A 16,527-nucleotide genomic window follows, 5' to 3' on the forward strand; every position below is an offset into this window, starting at 1 on the left:
AGTCCTTTATGGTCATGCTTGCTTGCCACCCGGCGCTGTGCCTGACACAGCAGGTCTTTACTGAATGAAGTAATGAGTGAAACGGCCGGCACTGTGATCAACTTCTTGGCCAAAACTGAAACCCATCCTTGTCTTTTTGATCATCGAGTCGCTTGGGATTCCTGCTTCCTGTTATCGGGTAAGAAATAAGACGAGGGCCATCACCTGTCCTTGAGCCTCTTGCTTTCGGGGCCTCGAAGGAATGATAAAGCAGGTCACAGAACACCCAGCTCTACAGATCACAGGCCCTCGAGGAGAAAGCTGGATTCGGGCCAGTTTACATTTATTTAAGCACCAAGAGTGCATCCATTGTTTCCACGTAGCTTAACTTGAGGTCATGCTCCCGGGGGCTGCACTTTAGACCGCGGTGGGCCGGAGACGCTAACGCCCAGCCTTACTGACTAGCCGAGCTACCTCTCAGGTGAGGGGCAGAGGTCCTTTCCTTAGCTGCCTTCCCTTTTCATTTGTAAAGTGCAAACAACAGCCCCGCAGCCCGAGGTTTGGGGAAAAGGAGATGAGCACGTGGAGGCAGAACGCTTCATAAACGCTAGTTATTATGGGTCCTCTGGGCACGCCAGTCCGTTTGCCTCCCCCTCCCCCCCCAGGGCACACAGACGTGTTCCCACTCCCACGTACGTAGAGATGCTCGGAGGCGTGCGCTAACGCCAGCGGGAGGAGCTGAGGGCTCCTCGGACCCAAAGCCCACGCCGGAACAGATGGAGAAGCTGCCCGGGACTCAGCTTCCCTTTTTTTTCCCCACCCCCCTCGATCCTTTATGAATGAACTGAGGCCGCGAGGAGTTTATTTTTTTATGAATGGAAGTCCAAGAAGTGAATGAAGCCGGGAGCCGGCCCCTACATTCTGATTGGCCGCCGCGGCTGGGAAACTCCGCCCCCAGGCCCAGCTAGGCGAGTCCGCGGATTGGCGGTCGTGCCCGGCCCTAGGGTTTCATTCACAAAAGTCAATGAAACAAAGGGAAGCGGCGGGGAGGGGCGGGGGGAAGAGCGTGAACGGAGGCCGAGGCCGAGGAAACGCACCAATCAGCGGCTCCCCTGGGCTCACAACTGTCTGCTGCGCCCGGAAAACAAGCCGGGGCTCTGGGGACCGGGGGGCTCAGGCCGCCGCGCTCCGGCCCAGCCCCGCCACCTTAAGTTGTGTCATCCCCCGGGCATGCTGAGCATCCCCCCGCGGCTCCCGCACGGACGCCCCGGCCTCAGGTGAAGCTGCGGAAGGGGAAGGAAGGGAGAGCGTCCGTGGTCCCCCCCTCCCACCCCATTACCCTCCCCGCTTCGTCTCCCACACGCTACCCTCTGTGTTTGGCGCCCGCTTCCGCACATTCCGGGGCGGGGGCGTGGGAGGCGTCGGGATTCGGGGCTAGAGCGGGGTGTGGGGGGGCGCCCGAGTTACGGGCGTGCGGATGGTGTGCGCCTCGCGCGCGCGCGCGCACACACACACGCGCACACACACACACGCACACACACACACACACACATACACGCTCAGACACACACGCGCGTCTTATGTAACCCAAGCCCGGGGCCGAGCGGGGCCGCAGCGCGCACACGCCGACCCCAGCTCGCGGGGAGCAGGTGGGACCGTCCCTGGCGGGAGGGGGAGTGGCGTCCGGCCGCGCGGGTCCCGGCGAGTCGGGCGAAGTTTCGCCGTCCGCTCGGAAACCTCGCGATCGCCCCCTCCTTGCCCCCTCCCGACCCCCCTCCCCCCCGGCGCTCCCGGGACCGTGTACGAACTGCCTCCTCCCCCCCCCCCCAGGTCTCTGCCTCCACGCGGGGGCCCGGCCGTGTGGCCGGAGGGAGCGGCCGGATGGAGCGGAGGATGAAAGGCGGATACTTGGACCAGCGAGTGCCCTACACCTTCTGCAGCGTGAGCGCCTCGCCGGCCTCCGCGCCCGCCCCCGCCCCGCACCCCGCCCCACGGCCCCCTCCCCGGGGGAGGGGGGAGCTCAGCGGCTGGGGAGGGGGGGCGGCCTGGCCTCTGAGCCACCCCGGGACCCCGACCCCAGGCTAGACTCCTCAGGGTGACTCGGGGGCACTCTCCCCCCCCCCCCTCCTTCCAGCAGAAATCTCCCGGAAATGGGAGCCTGGGCGAAGCGCTGATGGTCCCGCAGGGGAAGCTCGTGGACCCGGGCTCCCTGCCGCCTTCCGACTCAGAAGGTAAAGAACCAGGCAAACCGCGACCCCTCTCCTCAGCCCGCACACGCATCCCAGAGCCCTCTCCTGAACCTCCCCAACCCACGTTGTTCCTCCAAAAAAGTCAAACCACCCAGAGGACTCTCGATCACTCTTCTCCGTCCCTTATCCCCAGTGGGGAGGCTGTAACCCGGGCTCGCCAGGTCTCTCCCTCCACCTCGTCACCAATTCCAATATTCACCCGTCAGATCTCTTCCAGGATCTCAGTCACTTCCAGGAGACGTGGCTCGCTGAAGGTGAGTAGTTTTGTTGCCTTCTCCCCCAGTGAGTCCTTCAGCCCCCGCTGCCCTCCCTCAGCCCCTAACCAGTTAGAGTCCGTACTTCCCAGCGTCCCGTGTGGACACTTCTATCGACATTTATTTTCTCGCCCTGAGCCAGGCTTGTATAACTAGGCCTGGGGATGAATCAGACTATTGTGTGGGGTATTTGCTTATTTGAATGGAACTTGGCCCCAGGCCGGTTTTTTTTTTTTTTCCTGGTTGAAAATTTCATTTGCAAAGTTTGTTTGGCAGGAGGCTCTCCAGGCCTCAAGTGTAGTGCTGAGGTGTTGAGCTGTTGAAAGAGAGCCACGAGGAACGGCAGGGATAAGGAGTAATTTGTTACCTATCTTCTGGAGTCGCTTCGAACGCTTACTGGCTTTTACTCCCTTCCTTTCACTTCTCCCTAACTCCGGGGGCCAATTGACTGCCCAAGCCAAAATAACAACAAAAGTTTCAATAATTCTTTTTTTTTTTTTTTTTTTTTGGCACTATGGTAAAGGAAGACTCAGGGCAGCCTCCCCAAATAGCCCTGATTGTAATTCCAGTAGCAACTGGCCCTCCCTCCACCCCTCCCCAATACCTCCACCCCCAGGCAGTGCCCCCCTTCCTGTATACTGGTGGGTTGGTGGTGAGCCTGGCCAGGATGGGGTCCAGTGGCTGGGTGGGGCCCTGTGTCCTAGTTGGATACTCCTTGGTGGTTGTGTTTTGGTGAGGTTGTTTACATAGCCTGAGGGTGTTGCTGCCGGGGCTGCCAGTGGAAGGAGGTTCAGGAAGTGTTAACAACCCCCTCTCAACCCCCTCTTCGCCAACACCCCCTTCATACGGGATACTCCAAAAACCGAGAAACCAGAAGTGATCTCTTTCTGGAGGTCTCTTCCCGAGGGATTCCCCATTCCTCCACTGTGGGTACCTTTCTTTTGGAATTTCAAAGCTCAGATCCATCTCTCACAGAATTCTCTACAGGAGCGTGGGTGAGAAGGACCAGTAAGTAGATGTGAGGAATGAGGTGAGGTCAGTTTTGAACACTATCTCCATCACACACACACACACACACACACTCACACTTTAGTATTGTTATTGTTAATTATTGTGGCAGAATTACTGCGTAGCATGGACTTTATCCTCCAAAAATGTGGAAGGGGGGAGGTCCAGGGTACAGTGGGTGTGTTTCTTCCTCTGCTATAGGTCCTCAGTGCCCAGATCCCGGTTACAGACAGGGCTTTTCTGGGTATTCGAGGAAAGCCCCCCGGTTCTGGAGCTGAAGAACCCAGGGTTTCCGTAGGCTCTCAGAGACCTCCTCTCTTACTACCTGGTCCCTGATTCTGGTCTGGCGCTCTGGGTTCCCTTCCCTGCCCATCAACTGAGGGCCCCCAGAGTGGGCAACTCCCCAGCTGTGAATTAGGAATGGGCTCAGGGTGGCATTTTGGCAATACTTGGCCTATCTGGATGACAAGGGAAGGAAAATGCTCTCTTTACCCAACCGTGGAAGCCCCTCCCCTTGATGGTGTGGCTGATGATTGTCCATATGTCTGTCTGTGTGTGCTAGCCTGGACAGCTGTGTGTGTGTGTGTGTGTGTGTTGTGTGTGTGTATGTGCGTGCGCACACAGCTATGTGCGCACGCGTGCATACGTGTGTCACATACTACTGCCTTGGGAGTTCCTGTACATTTAAATCTAGTGGGTGGGGAGGTGGGGGTGGGGAATGCAAGGGGGGGCTGGGATCTCCTTGGTTCCCTCTCCTTCCTCCTGAGGGAGCAGCTCAGGTTCCCAGCTGGCGATGGATGGCCAGGCCTGAGGGGGGGATGCTGAGGCCACTCGCTCCTCACTCTCTCTGCGGAGACAGATGCAGCTGCCGGGGTCCTGTCCCCCTGCACCATCCCAACACCACCCCAGTCTCCTCTCCTGCCTCTTCCCACCAGGTCAGTGGCCCCCCCATACTCCAAAGGGGTGACAGGGAGGGATGAGCTCCTTTGGAAACTTGCCAGCGGTTGGGAACATCAGGAGGAAAGGGGCCCAGAGCCCAACCTCCTCTCTCTCATCTTGGTTTCTTCCTGAAGCCTCAATTTAGAGAGAAACAATTATTTTTCTTTCTTTCTTTCATTATTATTTATTAACAATTTATTCACTTTGTATCCTGGCTGTAGCCCCCTCCCTCATCTCCTCTTGGTCCCACCCGCCCTCCCTCTTCCCCGTGAATTCTTAGAGTGTGGGTGGGGCGGTGGAAATTTGGGGGGGCTTGCCAGGCTGGACGCAAGCAGGAATAGAAAGAAGTGGATGTGGATTTAGGCATGCCGGCTGCTGATTGACATTTTTGGGGTGAGTGTTGGTGAGGCTCTTTTGAGGCAGTGCACACATCTTCAGGGTTGGGATTTTCCTGGGTAGAAGAGGGATGAAGTGAGCCGAGGAGGGTCATCTGGTTTCTGGGTGCCTGTGATGTGTTGAGATGTTGGGAAAAGGATCAGGCTGCCACAGAGAAGCCCAGGCTCGGGCAGACTGAGCCAAGACATGGCTGGTTATGTAAAAGATTTGTGGATCTGATGAAGGGTTGGGTTCCTTTGTGGGATTGTCAGGAGCCTTCAAGAACCCTTTGGGACAATGACTCTGTGGTCTCTTTGGCACTTAGGAACACTGACTGGGCTATGTGTGTCCTTTGTATGAAGTTGGGGAGGGGTCTGAATTCCCAGAAGGCTTATGGATAGATTTTTGGGTCTTTGATATTGCTGTTCTGCATGTAAAATTGCACTATGTATTAAGACAATATGGATTTTTCTAGGAAGAGAATGGCTTATAGCGTTTATCAGAATTTTAAGGCTCCCGGCACTTCCTTCCACAAGAATTACTGCAGTCAAATGCTCCTTCTGGGCAACCTTCCCCGGGCCCTTTGGCCTCCTAGACTATAGGTACAAAAAGAGACCCCGTGTGTGGAGGGAAAGCATGAAAGGTGCTTTTTCCTATATATTGCCTCAGAGTGAAGCACAAGAAATTTGGGTGAAGATGTGTACCTGTATCCTGGTGTCTCAGGGGGCCTGTTGGGGAGTAGGGTTAATCCTCAGTCCTCCCCTTGGTCCCTCCTAGTTCAGTGCCTCCTCCATCTTTCTATTTCCTCCCCTTCCAGAAGGTTCCTGGAGAGGAATGCCCCCTCCACAGATAGAGAATTGGTTCCTTCCAATATAGGGGCTGCCGGGGTGTGGGGGGGCAGGGTGAGGGTGAGTGCTCCTGCCATTGGTGACACAATAGAGTAGAAGCTCCAGAGAATGGCTGCCATTCACTCGTGTGTGGGACTGGCTGTCCCCAACCCCGGAGGATGTCAGTCCTTCCATGGGGTACATGGTAGCTAGCCTGTGGTAGGTCTCATTGCTTAGCTGGTTAAAGGTCCCATTTTTTTTCTGGAGCCCATCTTTGGGGTCCCCTGGCTCCTGTCAGAAGGACAGGCCCTAAATATATCCTTCCTCCCTCTCTCGCTCTCTTGCTCTCTCAGTCTCTCTCTCTCTCTCTCTGCGCGTGCATGCATGTGAATTAACACTGGATACACACATCTGCCTTAATCATCTGCCATGTCTTCACCCAGACGGTCCTTTTTTTAGTGTCAGTAGAGCTAGGGGCAGACTCTGGCACTCTGGCTCAGCAGCCAAAACACAGCCGAGTCGACAAACGGAATGGTACACACGCAAGACCAAACACGGTAGTTAAAATTTCTCCTGCTCTCCAGGAACACGAGGCTCTGCTTCTGTTCCTATTTCTATCCTCATTGATGGTCTCTGGGTGACTGACAGCCTGGCTGTGCCCCTTTGGGGAGAAGGCCAACACTGGGAGAACTGAGCACAGAGTAGGGCTTACTCCCCGTCCTGGGAAGAAGATAGCGTCACCCCTTTGAGGGTACAATCTGTGTGCTAAGGGGAGGTCTCTTCTGGGGGTTGAGGCAGGAGGAAAGGTCAGCTGACCACAGGGCTCTCTCACCCAGTGGCGTCAGCAGGAGATGCCCCCAGACCATTACCTCACTGGAAACCGGTAGTTAATGAGGCCCCAAGAGGGGATCCAGAGTGCGTCAGCTACCCCCTGCCAAGTTCTGCACCCCCTTCCTTGCCCTCGGGACCCTCCTTGCCTAAAGGACCAGGCAGGGAAATAACACTCGCCCTACTTGCTCCTGCCACCTTCAGGGTGCCTGTGTCCGTCACCTTTGAAGGGGCCCAGTGACCCAGCAGGAATGAACGTGCCCTTCCCTTTGATTAGTGCTTTCCAGTCACCAGGGGCATTTATCACAAATGTGGATGCCTGGCCCACCTCTGGCCCATACAGTGACTTTCCAGAGTTGAGGACTGGCAATTGGTGTGGCTAACAAAGCCGGGTGGTTCTTCAGTCAGGCCGGCTGGGGGCCGGCTGTGTGGGATTATACTTGTACTTCCGAAAAGCTGGGTATTTGCGTATATTTTCGCTGAGGGATTTAGTGCCCCGCTGATGTGTTCGGCCACTTTGGAACTGTAGTATGCTGATCTAGGTAGGTCCTTGACTACCAGAAACTAAAGGTTCTTAAGCCCCCTTGCCCCAGTCTCTGTTTGGAAAACAAGCCTCTAAGCCAGGTGTGGTGTTGTGTAGGCCTGTAGTCTCAGAGAAGCCGAGACAGGAGTCTGGGGTGCCTGGCAAGACTCCGTCTCGAAAAGCCAAAGGCTGGAGGTTCAAAAGGACCATGATTCAAGCCCCACATTGCAATAAGTAAATACGTAAAAATCAACTTCTGTCTGAAAGCACTTGGTACCTCTGACATTTGAAACAAGCACCTGACCACAGCCTGAGTTTCCTTGCAAGATGAGCTTTTCCGGGGGTGTGCTGGCTCTGGCTGGAGCTGGTATGTGGAGAGGAGGAGCCTCGCAGCGGAAGGGAAGGGTTGCCTGGGTTAGGTTCTCTGGGTTCCCTGGGTTAGGTGCTCTGGGCTCCCCTGCCTGCCTGAGGGCAGGTCTCATTGATGCTTACTTGTAAATAACAATCATTCAGTATCTGGTTGGAGTAGGACCCTGTTCTGGGTGGCTAGAGACTGATCTGAAGAAGACAAAGCCTGTGTCCTGACAGCCTACCTTTCTGGTGGAGAGATGAACATTAACATGGCAAACATACATTGATAAGATGTGCTCCGGTGGGGGGAAATGCCAGCTGAGACAGAAAGCGAAAGGGACAGTCTTGCTTCCGGTGGTCAAAGGAGGTCTCTAATAAGCCTGGCAGGGTGCCCATCTTTAAGCCTGGCATTCCAGGCAGAGTCAGAAAGATGGCGAGTTATAGGTCAGCCTGGGCTAGAGATCCAGAACGGAGCAGGTGAGGATCTAGGGGGGAAAAGGACCCAGCTCAGCAGGACTGAGGGCTACAGGAGACCAAGGTGCTAGGGAGTGACCGCAAGGAGAGGCAGAAGAGAGATGAGCGGAGGTGACCAAGGGCAAGAGTTTCGATTTCACATTTTAGGCGAGCGAGCGAGATCACCGTGCTGGCTGTGTGGACTGCGGGGCCTGGAGGACATAAGCAGGGAAACACAGGATCCTGTGTGCTCATGTGGCATTGGGGTGTAGAGTGTCCCCTACCCCTCGCCTCACCAGCCTCTCTGAAGTCCGAATCGTTCCTCTTGCCACTTGCACGTTCGTTGCCCAGCCTCCAGGGAGGGACAGTCCAGTCACTTAGGTCACGAATTCCATTGTCCTGCTTCAGATCCACTATTATCCCAGACAACTGGGGAGTCCTTCTTTGTGTCTGTTCTTTCTGCTGTAATCCCCACTCCTACCCCCTTGGTGGACAGCAAAAGGAAAAAACTATGGAGTCCATGGAGGTGTCCTTCGGCACGGAGATGCCCACCCCTGATTCCTCAGAACTCCAGGCTTGGGAAGCCCTCCAGAAGACAGTATCTGCAGCTTCCTCCTGTCCTATTTTTACTCTTTTCACTTCTCTGCCGCCATCCTCCTTCCTTCATTCCCCTTCCCAGGCTCTAGAACTCTTGTGTCTCCAGAGCACCTGGGAAGGTGTCTGAAGTGCGGACTCCTGGGCCCTCCCCAGATTTAGGGTCTCCTCATCTGATTCCAGGTCCACAGGATCCCAGGGTTTGTAGCTCTTGCCCACCTGTGATGGCATTCTGCTGTGAAACCTGATAAAACCTTGTAAACTCTGAAGGGGGGGGTCATTTGCACTTCAGAAAAATGGAGGGACCAGGGACAAAACATCTAGGCAAAGACTGTCATCTGCTCAGACAAGTTTCTTGAGAGTCCTCCTGGGGGACGGGGGGGGGGGGGGTGTCTTCATGGGTCAGGAGCTGGAGGATGCAGGGTGGTGGGGGTGGGGGCAGGGAGCTGCAGTCACCTTTGGTCTAGGGAGGCTCTTGACCTCTTCAGGGCTGGAGAATATCTGCAGGGTGGCGACCACGGTGTCTCCCTGGGGTTGCCACTTAGCACCGTTACTCCCCAGCCTCACCTCTGCCCTCTCTCTGCAGCTCAGGTACCAGACAGCGATGAGCAGTTTGTTCCCGATTTCCATTCAGAAAACTGTGAGTAGTGAGTGCTGGGTACAGGGGTCGGGGGAGGGGGCGAGGGAATGACAGGAAGTGAGTCACGGGGACAGTCGCCCAGAGGAGAGCATTTTGCTCTCACCTAGAGACAGAGTGAAGGTCAGGGAAACCCATCCTGCACTATGGGCTCTGAGACCAAGACTGTGACCCGGTTGTGACCTTCCTTTCCCTCTGGGGTCCTGGCCATGTGACATGGAGCAGATACTTTCTCTCTGCACCCAAAGCAAGGGACTTAACAAGGCTCAGCATTGTCCTGATGTCTCTGGAGAGTTGAGGGTTGGGTGCAAAAGGGGTGGTCTGTGGTGTTGGAAAAATACCCTACAGTGCTCAGGACATTCCCCCCAAATCTGATCCCAGAATCACAAGTGTCACTGTTGAGAAATGCTGCGTGGCCGGGCATGGTGGCCCACACCTGTAATCTGAAGGGTAGTGAATTTGAATTTGAGACCAGTCTGGATACACAGTGAGGCCTTGCCCCAAAGAAAAAAAGAAAAAGGGATGCTGGGTGTGACGGCTTTAATCCTAGCACTTGGAAGGCAGAGACAGGCAGATCTAGAGGCCAGCCTGATCTACAGAGTAAGTTCTAGGACAAACAGGGTTATACAGAGAAACTCTGTCACCAAAAACACCAAAAAAAGAAAAGAAACGTATGAGGAAAGGATGTTTGGACATCAGAGGCTCCTCTCAGATGTCATCACCCATGAAATGAACCGAGCACAAGAATGGGAAACAGCAGTCACCGGAACTGTGGCTCCCAGGACATATGACCGGACTGCCAGAAGCCAGGATGTCACTCACACCAGGGCTTAGCCACAGTGGTAGCTGGACTCTGAGATAACTAGGAGCGTGTGTATGTCACTCAGCTGACAAGCAAGTGAGCTAATCTCAGACTCCCTCAGAAGACCAAAGAATCCTTCTAGTCCCAAATAACAAAACGTGTTCCTCACTTGGAATTTTCCAGGGCACTCAGGAAAGCAAAGGCCCTGGGTCTGAGATGGTCACTCTTACGAAGGTGTTTTCCTCAGCAGGGGTTGAGTGTGAATTCTTAGATGGTTCCCTTGGTTAATACCAGACATTAACCTAATGTTTAAAACTAGACGTAACGTGAGTAACATGTTCCCAAAGCGGCCAGCTTCAGTCTTCAGAGAATGAGAGAATGGGAGCGGGAAGGGAGGGATTAACCCAGCCATTCCTCAGAAAGCTGAAACCCTGTCAGCCCCTGTGTGACACTCTGCCTTTGCCCTGTCCTCCCCCACAGTAGCTTTCCACAGTCCCACCACCAGGATCAAGAAGGAACCCCAGAGTCCCCGCACAGAACCCGCCCTGTCCTGCAGCAGGAAGCCGCCACTCCCCTATCACCATGGAGAGCAGTGCCTTTACTCCAGGTGAGTCCCAGCCCAGGAGGGTGTGAAGAAGTCTTGGGCGAGGCATCAAGAGGTGAAGGCTTGGACTGAGGGTTAGGGTAGGAGAAGGCATCCCTGAGCTGAGGCACAACGAGAGATGAAGGTTGGACAGCAGGGGTTTCGTAGGCAGCAGTAGCAAGGACTTCTTGGAGTATTAGCAAGAGACATCACACAGTGGACAGAGGGCCTCAAGGGCACGAGAGTGAGTCTCTACCCGGAGGCCATGTCCAACTTAGACCAGTTTCTTTGGGCTCCGGAGAGAGATTGTCTAGCTGAGAGGCCCAGTTCCAGGACAAAGAAAAGGTATTCACTTAGGTACGACGGGCTTGAGACAGAGGGAACGTGAGTTTGAGGTCAGCCTTAGCTCCGTACAGAGGGGTCAAGCTGTGCTCCAGAGTAAGACCCTTTTGGGGAGAGAAAAACAGAACTCACCTGGGCGCTAGGAACGTAGCTAAGGTGGCACAGGGCTTGCCTTACACGCACAGAGCCTCGGACTGGATCATCAGCACTGCATAAATATTGCAGGGCAATTACGTGCCTATAATCTAACAGTTGGGAGGTGGAAACAGGAGGATCAAGTTTGAGGGTCATTGTTGGCTACATATGGAGAGTCTGAGGCCACCCTGAGCTACATGAGACCCTATCTTAAAAAAAAAAAAAATCCTAGCTGTGGGGAGGCAGAGGCATGGTGATTTCTGAGTTCGAGGCCAGCCTGGTCTACAGAGTTCCAGGACAGCCGGGGCTACACAGTGAAACCCTGTCTTCAAGCCACCATCCCTCCAAAATGTCCTGAGCACCCCTACTCCTGTAGTTGCATTAATCGGGGATGAAGGGTAAAGATGGTCACCTAGCTTCTCTGCCCCCTCATCCCCATCTTCTCCCCAACTCCAGTGCCTATGACTCCCCCAGACAAATCGCCATCAAGTCCCCTGCCCCCGGTGCCCCTGGACAGTCGCCCCTGCAGCCCTTTCCCAGGGCAGAACAGCAGCAGAGCCTCCTGAGAGCCTCCAGCGCTTCCCAGTCCCACCCTGGCCACGGGTACCTTGGCGAGCACGGGTAAGGAGACAGATCCGGAGCCCCACCGGGAGACGCAGACCTGGCCAGGCAGCCTGGGCTCCATTCCCTAGTTCTCTATAGAGAGCCGTCTGGGAGGAGAGGTGCTGCTGTCTCCTCATCCCTCCGGAGCCTCCGGAGTCGACGGGTGACAGGCTCAAGGGAGCTAATGGAGGATTCTCTTTTCTTCCTTCTGCATCCATCACACGCAGCTCCGTCTTCCAGCAGCCCCTGGACATGTGCCATTCCTTCACATCTCCTCAGGGAGGGGGCCGGGAACCCCTCCCACCCCCTTATCAACACCAACTGTCGGAGCCCTGCCCGCCCTACCCCCAGCAGAGCTTCAAGCAGGAGTACCATGACCCCCTGTATGAACAGGCTGGCCAGCCTGCTTCGAACCAGGGTGGGGTCAGTGGGCACAGGTACCCAGGGGCGGGGGTGGTGATCAAACAGGAGCGCACAGACTTCACCTATGACTCAGGTAAGACTCTTGGGCGGGGTGGGGAGGTACTTGGAGATTTTTCTGGGATGGCCAGGTGGGGTGGCATGTACTCCAGTGAGCAGGGACGTTAAGCACAGGTCACGGGAAGGTCCGTACCTTTCCATGGTCCATACGTGAGTTCATAACTCACCCATTCACTTAAAAAAATACTCTAAAGACTGATAATTTTCTAGCCAGCCAACTTTCAGATAAGATGATAGGGAATATAGACCTTTGCCCTCATAAGGGCAACAAGGTTGGGCTTAGTCTTCTAGTGGAAGACTATAGTACTGTGCCTGGAACTAGAATATGCAGTTGGAGGATACAGAAACGAGACTGTTGGCTGGGCGGTGGTGGCGCACGCCTTCGATCCCAGCACTTGGGAGGCAGAGGCAGGTGGATCTTTGTGAGTTCTAGGCCAGCCTGGTCTACAGGGAGAGTTTTAGGACAGCCAAGGCTACACAGAGAAACCCTGTCTCGAGGAAAAAAAAAAAAAAAGAGACTGTCAGTCCTTGTCTCCATAGTGATTTGAAATATGAAGGGAGATGAATATTTGTGCTCGCATGTAATCCGAGCACAGGAAGTGGAGCAGGATGATCATCAGCATCAAGGCTAGCCTAGTGTCTTTAAAAAAAAAAAAAAAAGCCATGGTTGGTCATTGCTAATAATGCCAGCATTCAGGAAGCTAGGGCAGGTGGATGGCCATGAGTTTAAGACTAGCCCAGGCTAGTATATGAGTAATGAGTTTCAGGACTGCCTGGGTTACAGAGTGAGACCTTGTCTCTAGATAGATGGATAGGATAGGATAGGATGTGATAATATAGATATAAGAGAGACATAGGTAGATAAGACAGATAGGTTGGTAGGTAGATAGACAAATAGAAACTGCAGAGCTGGCTGGAATTTTAGGATTTTTCTTTCCTCGGTGCCCACAGTATTTCAGGGTCGGGCTTATCCACAAACGCCTAGCCACTGCTTGGAGAACAGGCTAGGTGTTTCTCTTCCTCAAACCGCGGAGCCTGCTCCTGGTGAAGTGGCGGCTGGAGGAGGGAGGCGCTCAGAGCCGCCGACCTTAAAAGGCTGGAGGCCAGACCGGAGGGGATCGTGTTACTTGCCCTTGAACTCCTGTCCCTCTTCCCTCCGCTTTCCTGAATGGAGTCAGGAATTCCATTCACAAAATGGAGGCATGAATGAACCCTCCCCCCTGCCTCCTCCCCCGAGGAGGTGTCGGGTGTCAGCGGCTCATTCATAGGTGGGAGTGGAGGGGGCGGGAAAGGGTTGGAGCTTGAAGCGCGGCTCCGCACAGTTGCCCTCCCTAGGTGGAGCTGGGAGGAGTTTTCAGTTCTGTGGCAGGGAGCACAGTAGAACGTGCTTAGATCTAGGGGGGGGGGGAACTGCCCAGTGCCTCTTCGCTGGGTGTATGCGTCCCCCACCTCCACCCTGGCTCCTCGCGCTCACACACACGGGCACGGAGGTGCTGGGGCTTGGAACCTGACCTGCTGACCGGACGTGTGCCCATCCCGAGGAAGTCTTAAGCAAACCCTCCCCGACCCCCGGAGGTTCATCTCGCACCTCCTCCTTCCCCCGAACTCACAGGAAACAGCTGCTCCCTGGAATCCTGGGCCCTGTGAACAGGCCGCGTGGCCCCAGCTGCTGCCACCGTGCCCTCTACCCCAGTCCTCCCACTGAGGGCCTCACGCCCCCACCTCCCTCTGGTGGACTTCCTCTGGGATTTGGTGGCGGGAGGAGGACAGTTGCTGGACCTCAGGCTGGCGGCATGAAGGTCTTGAATGTGTGTAGGACCTTTTTCTCCCCTGCTCCTCGGGGGAGCGACACCTCAGCTACTTACATCACCCTCTCCTCCTTCCCCCAGATGTCCCTGGGTGTGCATCGATGTACCTCCACCCAGAGGGCTTCTCTGGGCCCTCTCCAGGTGATGGAGGAATGGGTAAGGCAGGGCCATTCCTCCCCTGGCTGAGGCCTCCTGATGGGGGGGGAGGGTCACCCCAGCCAGGATTCCTTTTAGACTCCTCTACGGGGCCTCCAACAGTGAACCTCAGATCTGAGCAATCCCCAACTTCCCTCCACAAGGCTACGGCTATGAGAAACCTCTTCGACCATTCCCAGATGATGTCTGCATTGTCCCTGAAAAATTTGAAGGTCAGAGGAGTGACTTAATCCGGGTTAGGTCAGGGTCTTCTCCACCTTCTCCCACCCTGGGTCCTGTAGGAGTCACCTTGCATTGTTAGGAGAGGTCGGGACACTCAGGAAAGTTTGGGGAAGCCCCATGGGGGACGGGAGGAGGTTGGTTGGGCGTTACACACCTCACACCTATTTCCGCTTTTCCAGGAGACATCAAGCAGGAAGGGGTTGGAGCTTTCCGTGAGGGGCCACCCTACCAGCGCCGGGGCGCCCTGCAACTATGGCAGTTTCTGGTGGCCCTGCTGGATGACCCCACCAATGCTCACTTCATTGCTTGGACAGGCCGGGGGATGGAGTTTAAGTTAATTGAACCTGAAGAGGTGGGTCTTAGGTGTTCCCACCCTCCCCTCCAGCCTTGAGGGGAGAAATGGTGGCACTTGCTTTCCGCCAGCACCCGCAATCTGCCTGACCCAGTTCTCACCGAGCCTGAGTCAGCATTGTACTGCTAACAAGACTAGATTATCTCTGCCCCGAGAATCTCAAATGTTCTTTCCACCCTGCCTCCCCCCCCCCCATTTTTCCTCCAAGATGCTATCTCCACCTAAATACTTCGTCTCTTGTCCCCAGGTTGCCAGGCTCTGGGGCATCCAGAAGAACCGGCCAGCCATGAATTACGACAAGCTGAGCCGCTCGCTGCGATACTATTACGAGAAAGGCATCATGCAGAAGGTCGGGCTGAGGTCCTAGCGCAGCCATGAGGAGGGGCTGAGGGTTGAGAGAGTGTCAGGAAAGGGTCAAGAGTTGAGAGGGAGGGAGGGAGGGAGGGAGAGAATAAGAGCACAGTTCTCAGCAGGTTTTCGAGAACAGAAAATGTCAATCCCAAGGTTCCCCTGTAAAGTTGCTAAACAGTGACCAAGTGGTCCCAAGAGAGCCGAGACCGAGCCAAGAACAAAGACCAGAAGGGAGGGCAGAGGGTCCTGATGTGCTTCCATGGCCCATGAGAAGGGCAGGATCCTCTTAAGTTCTCTGGTGAGGCAGGGTACGCGTGTCTGGCCTGACAGCCCTCTCTCCACAGGTGGCTGGCGAGCGCTACGTGTACAAATTCGTGTGTGAGCCCGAAGCCCTGTTCTCTCTGGCCTTCCCGGATAATCAGCGTCCAGCTCTGAAGGCCGAGTTTGACCGGCCAGTCAGTGAGGAGGACACCGTCCCTTTGTCCCACTTGGATGAGAGCCCTGCCTACCTCCCAGAACTGGCTGGCCCTGCGCAGCCCTTTGGCCACAAAGGTGGATATTCTTACTAAGCATCCGTGGCCTGCTTCCCCTTGCCACGGCGAGGCTGCCCAGTGTACATATCAACAGAGTTGGTGTTGGTGAAGCCCTCATTCTGATCCCTGTAGAAGTCTCTGGGGTCAGATCTCCACTCTCCCATCTGTTACTCCTGGCCAGACTTGGCTGCTAACCAGAGTCTTCGGGAAGGACAGTGGAGGCAGCAACTCTGAAGTTTGCTGTGGTTCACCTCTGCCCCTCAGGAGTTCAGCTTGGCCTCTGCCTAGGCCCAGTTCCCCAACCCCACCACAGAGCACCAGTGTCTGGTCTGCTCTGGGGACAGACGGGGGGCTTTGCAACTTCATTACGGCAGCAGGGCCAAGGGGGTTCTCAGAACTCCCTACTTCTCCCACCGTGGGAGACGGAAGCCTGGGCTCTGGGCTCTGCCCTGAGCTGGGGTCCCATGTTCTTGGTGCTGTGCTCTGGGAGGCAGGGTTGCATGAGGTCCTCCTCCAGCGGGCCCGCTGGCTCTCTGTCCTAGGCCCACCCAGGCCTACTTCCACCTTCGCCTCATGCCAGACCTTAATAAAGGCTCTGCTTTCCCTGTTCTGTTTGCTCTTTGCTTCTGTGAGGCAAGAGGAGGAGGAAAGGAGCTCAGTCATGAAGTAGATGACTGGAGTCTGGAGTCTGTCCCCACAAGGCCTTACATGACACATGATGTCCTGCTCCTTGAGCTCAGGCCCTCCCTGGCACATCTGTGGGGGGGAAAAAAGGCAATTCACCTTTTGCTGTTGATTTTCCTCTGGAAAATGGATTTGGGGGAATCTGCCCTTCCCTGACCTAGGATTATGTGAGGATCCAGAAATGGAGAGGATACTTTTTAACCCATATGGGCCCCTTGATCATCTTTCCATGGTTGGCCTGACCCTAGAATATCCTCATGTAGAGACTTAGTCTGTGGCTTGTGTGATCATAGTTGCTCCCATGACCAGGAGCTGCTTGTTCCTCCTCCCACACAAGCTCCAGGTTGCTGCTGTTAGGCCAGGAACAAGTGTTTGAAGAGTAGAAAAGGAGAAACATACCCAAGCAAGCAGCTTCAGGGGAGGGGGTGACAGCAGGTACTGGATAGGCTCTTTATGGGA

At 55.2% G+C, this 16,527-nt stretch overlaps 1 protein-coding gene and 1 long non-coding RNA gene across 9 annotated transcripts in view; one reads left to right on the top strand and one right to left on the bottom strand.

Annotated features, from left to right (window-relative positions):
• The window catches only part of LOC132655123 (uncharacterized), a 41,124-nt gene extending 38,529 nt beyond the window's left edge, over positions 1–2,595 (bottom strand). Inside the window, exon 1 of the long non-coding RNA XR_009592761.1 lies at positions 2,428–2,595. This is a non-coding gene — a long non-coding RNA (uncharacterized LOC132655123). The remainder of the gene's footprint in view (positions 1–2,427) is intronic.
• Etv4 (ETS variant transcription factor 4) lies at positions 1,029–15,994 on the top strand. 8 transcript variants are annotated; one of them, XM_021642786.2, is made up of 13 exons: positions 1,030–1,256; positions 1,810–1,920; positions 2,114–2,210; positions 2,435–2,482; positions 8,967–9,020; positions 10,300–10,426; positions 11,336–11,500; positions 11,710–11,978; positions 13,852–13,911; positions 14,070–14,138; positions 14,328–14,500; positions 14,748–14,849; positions 15,196–15,994. In XM_021642786.2, exons 2-13 carry the CDS (start codon positions 1,861–1,863, stop codon positions 15,418–15,420), a joined length of 1,449 nt encoding a protein of 482 aa, XP_021498461.1. In that variant the 5' UTR covers positions 1,030–1,256; positions 1,810–1,860; the 3' UTR covers positions 15,421–15,994. The 8 variants fall into 8 exon arrangements, with proteins under 8 accessions (XP_060242636.1, XP_021498461.1, XP_060242635.1 ...); XM_060386652.1 differs by having other exon boundaries at positions 2,117–2,210; XM_021642783.2 differs by having other exon boundaries at positions 1,031–1,256; positions 13,852–13,926.
• Positions 15,995–16,527: the final 533 nt, after the last annotated feature.

The sequence above is a fragment of the Meriones unguiculatus genome, chromosome 7 (assembly GCF_030254825.1).
Source record: "Meriones unguiculatus strain TT.TT164.6M chromosome 7, Bangor_MerUng_6.1, whole genome shotgun sequence".
Classification (NCBI taxonomy): domain Eukaryota; kingdom Metazoa; phylum Chordata; class Mammalia; order Rodentia; family Muridae; genus Meriones; species Meriones unguiculatus.